The 7,143-nt window shown below is 38.3% G+C and overlaps 1 protein-coding gene across 1 annotated transcript; it reads right to left on the bottom strand.

Moving 5' to 3' along the window:
* Positions 1–747: 747 nt before the first annotated feature.
* Positions 748–3,848, bottom strand: LOC110461733. Its single transcript, XM_021515363.1, has one exon. It carries the CDS (start codon positions 3,695–3,697, stop codon positions 2,447–2,449), a length of 1,251 nt encoding a protein of 416 aa, XP_021371038.1. The 5' UTR covers positions 3,698–3,848; the 3' UTR covers positions 748–2,446.
* Between the last annotated feature and the right edge of the window lie 3,295 nt (positions 3,849–7,143).

Raw genomic sequence — 7,143 nt, 5'->3', positions numbered from 1 at the left:
TGTTTGTACAGAGCGCGCAGCGGATGTCAAACATAGGATTTAAACATATTTATTGCCCCAACGTCTTCCCCCCCCCCCCCCAATTACAGTGCATATTGATATTTACATGATAGCTTTTAACAAGGCATACATAATTTATTTTACAATAATTATATTTTACTTAAAACCTATTGTACGTGTCTGAATACTTCTGTATGGGTATCTACGGACAGATTTTCATTACCAAATATATATTCAACAAGCTTATGTTTTGAAATAGTGTAATTCGTGCTGTAGTGAAAGATATTACGTCATGATGGTACACTGACTTATCATATCTTTCAACGTCAGTAGCCAAATCATTTACTCAAAAAGTCAACTTATCAAACATGAATATTTTACATAAGTAACCGTTTTGGATACCGAAATTTTTTGTCAGTATTTCAGTTAATCGGACATATAAGTACTCGTTTCCGATAAATTCCGAAGAAATCTAATCGTAATCGGTATTGGGTCCCGGCCGACTCATACTGTAGCTTGTTGGCTTGGCCTGTGTCTTCAGAAACAATGTTACCTGTCAGTCTCTACTATATCAGTATCAAGTTGTGTTTCAGGTTCCCGTACATTTCGTCATTAATTATCTCCCTTTTAGTTATCGAATGTATCTGCCTCTTTGAAAACCTTTGTCTTGAAGCCTGAAAGACTACATATGTTTTATTTTTGTTTGGTTTACATAAGTAAAAAAACAAACAAATAAAGCCATTTCGTTTTATAAAAAAATATCAGGAGTGTTTTAATAGTTCAAAAAATGTTAAAAAATGCTAAACAAAGAACAGGTAGTCACGTCATAATGAAATCAACATACTGAAGGATAAAATTTGAAGCGTTACAACGTGTATAAAAATCACTTTGAAGTTTTGATATCTGAATAATCAGTGTAGCATGATAAACTCAATAATGTAAATCTAAAATCGAGGTAAAATTGAACTCGGTTCTATAGCTGTCAAGTATCATTACTAATTGTATATGTGTATTTAACACTTATTGTACATAGTGCCACACCAGCTTCGACTCGTCGAGGGCCTTTAGCTCAGTGGTAAAACGTTGGACTAGAAATTCTGGGTTCGCTGGTGTGATACCCAGCGGAGGTTCGTGACGTCACAAAGTCATATTAAACTAAAGCCATGACAATCAAATAACTTGTAAATTGATCAATTATGTGAGCTATGAGGTCAAGAACGGATTAAAACATCCGGGTCACGGCTGGAGAAGTATTTTGTCTCATAAACAATGAACCAGAGTTATCACATATTGCTTTATGAAAAGGAAAGTCGCACATACATACTTACATTTCACTTATAGTCGCATAATTCATTTTCACTTGTCAGAGAACAACATGCATTACATCTATAATCTCCAAAATAACAAAACACATGCTCATTGCACCAGAATAGCAATATACACGATCCCTGAACACAATCGCTTTACGTAGACAACGATCGAAGCCTGCGGATTAGATTGATCAAGTGTAACAAAAACTTAAGATTACAACGACCTGTTTACATACTTAAGGTATATCATTACACGGTCAGCCATAGAAATGCTTAATTCCACTGCCAGACCACAGTTTTATTTTTTACCAACTCGCTTAAGTCACAAGTTATTCTCCTTTGGTAATACCAGTGGTATGAGTCTATGCTTAACCGTCAGTCAAAGTCCTTTTGTTCAGTTAAATCCCACGAGATAATATACAAGGACATGATCTCGTATAGCCATGATACTTATGTAGGTGGTACGTGACCTCGTCCTAAAACCACGGTAAAAAACAGTCGTGTCGAAATTGGTGGTCTTTGATAATGCACCTACATTTCTAATCTTTCAGCAAAACATTGCTAGGGTTGTCACAACACTTATTTTCCAATAAACACGTGGGACGTTTTCCGTTCGCCAAAACTGTTATACATTCCACTGGAACGGTCGGCGTTGTTTGGTAACTACACATTAAAGATAGTCCGGTTTTCTATGAAACGTTTTAATTTTGAAAACTTTGAAATTCCCAGGTGGCCTACAAATTAAAAAGAGAAAAATGCTCATTTCATGACTAAATCTCCAAAATTTTAACATTTCCCCATTTTTTAATTGCAAAAGTGAACGTTTTCAGGGGGACGTAAAATGCGTCTGAAAGCAACTAAAGAGAAACAAAAACAACAATCCACAGGGTTTCTTTCTTGGTCCTAGATAATTAAGAGTCGAGCCTGTGATACTATAGTATTAGTACCTTTTACGTATATCACTGAAACACGACATCCATGCACGACTGTCCACAAAGGCGCAATCCACTGAAACATTTCTGTCTACCTCGATTGTCGGCTGATATCAAGTGTTCTCTAAGATACTAGATATCTTAAATCGTCTTTTCTTCCTGGTAAACTAAGGCTAAGCAGGTGCGGTACCCCTAAATTGTCTGTCATCCTTTACCCTGTAAACAAAGTTCGTCTTTTAGATCTGTACCTACGGAGCACAAATCGTCCATTCTTTTAAGTCGATATTTATTTACGAAGTTTGTGTAGTTTTTCTCACACTGATCCACCGACTTAACGTAATAGTCATCGTCTTGAATTGCCATCAACAAATCCGCCTGCACCAAACACACGTTCTCGAAATTGGCAGCTTCCGTTTTGGACAAACTTTTCGCCGTTGCACATCCTTCTGTTTCAAACAACCTTACGTTGACGATACTGTCATCTTCTAGTGTCCGAATATTGTCGTCGAAGAATATGTGATGGACTTCATCGTCAAAAGGATCAACGTATAGCGGTTTGGCCGCCTCGTGACTGTAATTGTTGCTCTGCCAGAATATGAAATCATCCTTGTACCCTGAGATGCCCTCCTTTGCGTTGAGCATGTTGTAAATTGCACGCTCGTCCGTGATCTCTGACCCTTCTAGTGTGTCCTGATCGTCCTGATTTTCTACGGTTTGGAAAACACATGAATCGTCGTTTTTCCTGGTAATCAGCCCATGCTGAAAAGTTACTTTTAATCCAAGATCTTTGATGGGAAAGTCTGGATGATCTCCTTGTAGCCCTTTTGCGATACTTGAAATGACGTTCGGAGCATCTAGACCATACGTACGGAATACAATTGCAAAATCTCGATTGTTTTCCACGAGATGGTATATGAGTTTATAAACAGATTTTAGGAGGTAGTGGTAAGGTTTACCGTCGTTTCCAGCCATTGTCATTCCTTCGTGTTCTGCGGTCACTTCGTGTTTCCACCTCAACGCGTCCAAAGTCGAGGTGAAATACGGCATGAAAGCCTTTCCGATGTTTTGAGTAAAATCTCCAGTGACCAACCTAAGATTCCATCTGTCGGTTGGAGTTTTAACAAGAATTCTCTCCATGTGTTTGTAGTATGTTATAGCATCTGGAGATGGTGGCGTTAAAGACGTTTCGTAAGACTCCCATACCCACATACCTTTCGAACGCTCCTTCCCCCACACAACACCTGTCAGAAAACTGTTCAGAGCCTGCTCCATTGTCACATTGGTAACAGAATCCGAAACCAACACAGTATTTCGAATGTCAAAATGTATAATGAGTTTTCTACGTTTCTCGCCTACATTGTTTACCCTAGTAGCCACCTGTACGTCGCCAGTTTCTGTTGCGACGTACGCCATATCAAACTCGTTAGCAACAATGTATTCCTTTAAAATGTCCATGTTAGTGAATTGCTGTAAATAACCGACTTCATTCGTCTGAATAAAACCTCAGAATGGAGGTACATGAGATCATGTAGGTGATAAATAAATAACCTGTATAGTAGCACGCTAGGACTTGAAGGCTTCGCTGCCTGTATAACTCGGCATGCGCGTTAAGGCTTGGGTTGTTGAGTTAATCAATACATGTCGTGGTTAAATATAGATATTACCGGGTATATACACACGGAATACGTACACCGTTACACTTTACGTGTTTGTACGTGTTGTGTACGTGCTACAGGTACGACACAGTTAAGCGTTTACAGTTCACGGTTGATTTAACATCTGGCCGAAGGTCTTGACTGAAACGTCCTATTTGTTTAAAGAAATGTCGACTATTGATCGAGTAACTACTCAAATTGTTACTACATTCATAAGGATTCAATGCATTTCGTGGTCAAAATAATCAATTATATATTCATTGAGACAATTTCTAAATCATTTACAAGATTTGTGATATATTTAGAATGTATTGATTTATTTTGTGATCATGAATCATCCCGCGTGACTTTGTATTTCCGAATATGTGTTGAAATGTTTCGAAATAAGATGAACATGTTAGTTTGTATATATACTTTAAACATTTATTTTCGAAATACCTTGTTTTCAATTTGGTCAAATGTATATATTTGATACTTCTATAACCATCCCACTGGCAATTAGGATGCATCAGACTAGCAGTTGTCAATCGCACGAGGATCAAAAACTTACGCAAGTCGCTTTAGCGTCCAGCTGCCCGTTTCTTGTTACTTTATATATTTTGTCGATAATTTTAAATTTGTGTTTTTAAAAGTGTATTTAACATCTCCCATCCCGCAAAAACAAAAGATAAAAACAATGAGGGAAAGTCTTTAAAACCGTTAAATTTATCAGACATGGACAAAAAGGTATTACTGTGGATATTATCACAGGGGCATGGAAATCAATTACAGTATTATGTTACAATATGTACATTTTGTCCTCTCCTGGTGTGAAGGAAGCGTTATTAGACGTCTTCGGGTTTATATCATCCTCCAATTGGAACACGATGTTTAAAGCGTCTTATTGATTCTATTGATTAGCATGCCCCTGTGGACAATTTACCGCAATAAACGCTTTGACAATGTACTGCGTGACACAATACACTTATACTTATTGTGACGTATTGTTTGCTTAATTCGACCAATAATTGTAAACAATTTGTTTGTGTCTTCTAGTATACAACTGTAATGCATGCAGTACTAATACAACTGTAATACATGCAGTACTAATACAATTTGTGACAAAACCATGAAATCAACCATGTTCCCAATTCATCGTAATAATGGGCTCACTGTTCATGGTTTTTACGTGATACCATATACCTCACAAACCCTAGGTCATTAGTCGTGATTAGATCATTCTTGAAATAATTTGGCTTTATGCATAGAGGCATTACAAGACAATATACAATGCGTTCGTTGTAAGATAATGATTACTAATGAGAAATACTATTTTATCAATTTTATACATGTATTTTGTTAATGGTTATGTGACTTCAAGTATAGACGAATTATGTTCGGGTGTGAAAGCTGATTTTTCAATGTGTTTAAAATGTCACAGGCGCTGCGGTCGTAATCTACTACCGCTAAACAGAACATTGATAGATAGATTTCTTCGAAATACATATAGTTACTGAAAATAATTTGAACTACAAGCATAGCAACACCATATTCCTTAATGATATTCACAATGTATATACACCACGCCAATTACACCGCATTTCTATATTTCAGCCATTTTTACTTATTCCTGAATTGAACGAAATTTCATACATTCAGCGGAAGTTAACGGCGACACAGGCGTCCGTGTCAAAAATGTCCGAAATTAAGTCATTTCTTTCCCAAAGACGGCTGACGATGCGTAAATTTACCATACGTAAGATTGTATTTTACATATAGCATTGGGGCTGTCATGGTTGGTATATGGGATACGTGTTTAAATGGACTCCTTGCGACAGACTTAAGTGTCAAATGAGTACATGTGTTCTCTCAACTAAACCATTCCACAATTGACTAACGATCATGGATATAGATCTACCAGTCGTATGTGGCAGAGAAAATGTCTGTAATATATTTCGTAAGCTTATAAATTCATCAAATAAAAAAAACGAAATATTGATTCGTTGTCAAATTTTCCATTAAATGTACCAAGACAGCGTAACTTTCCTCGAAGCACACAAGGAATCACCATGACACCATTACAAATACTGCAGATCTGGAATTCCCGAAGACTAATGGTGACGTCGGCAGTTTTCCGTAGTCAATGGTTCCAATCCGTTGGGGTTTTTCCATTACACCGCCCTAGATATTGAATGCCTGTATACCTCGAGGTGTGTATATACTAGTTACCAGGTACACACCTTGTCACAGCATTGTCAGCTCAATTGTAACGTAAATATTTTTTTCCATTGATACATTTTCTTCACCGCGTTTGACATAAATTGTTTTGATTCTTACAGCGTACCTTCATGTTAACTGCAATCTATTAACCAAAATAAATTTGTGTGGTGTAGCTACTCCGTTGACAAGGAAATTAGTATCACTCACTGTCAGGGTACGATATAGCTTCATTGACGGGGTATGGTATCACTAACTGTCAGGGTACGATATAGCTTCATTGACGGGGTATGGTATCACTAACTGTCAGGGTTCGATATAGCTTCATTGACGGGGTATGGTATCACTAACTGTCAGGGTTCGATATAGCTTCATTGACGGGGNGCTGACAGGGTACGGGATCATATCACTGACGGGGTATGATATCACTCCACTGACAGGGTACGGGATTATGTCACTGACGGGGGATGGTATCACTAACTGTCAGGGTTCGATATAGCTTCATTGACGGGGTATGGTATCATTCCACTGACAGGGTACGGGATCATATCATTGACGGGGTATGGTATCACTCTACTGACGGGGTATGATATCGCTTTACTGACCGGGAATGGTATCGCTATACTGACAGGGTATGATATCGCTTTACTGACCGGGAATGGTATCGCTATACTGACAGGGGATGTAATCTCTCTACTGACAGGGTATGATATCGCTTTACTGACAGGTAATGGTATCCCTCTACTGACAGGGTATGATATCGCTTTACTGACCGGAAATGGAATCGCTTTACTGACCGGTAATGGTATCGCTATACTGACAGGCTATGGTATCACTCTACTGACGGGTTATGGTATCACTACACTGACGGGGTATGGTATCACTACACTGACGGTGTATGGTATCGCTACACTGACGGGGTATGTATCACTCCTCTGACATGGTATGGTCTCACTCAACTGACGGGGTATGGTCTCACTCCACCGAGAGGGTATGGGATCATATCACTGACGGGGTATCGTATCACTCTACTGACGGGTTATGGTATCA

This window comes from Mizuhopecten yessoensis, unplaced genomic scaffold (genome assembly GCF_002113885.1).
Source record: "Mizuhopecten yessoensis strain PY_sf001 unplaced genomic scaffold, ASM211388v2 scaffold10651, whole genome shotgun sequence".
Classification (NCBI taxonomy): domain Eukaryota; kingdom Metazoa; phylum Mollusca; class Bivalvia; order Pectinida; family Pectinidae; genus Mizuhopecten; species Mizuhopecten yessoensis.
Note: the sequence above shows the minus strand (reverse complement) of the source record. Positions and strands in the feature narration are given on the sequence as shown.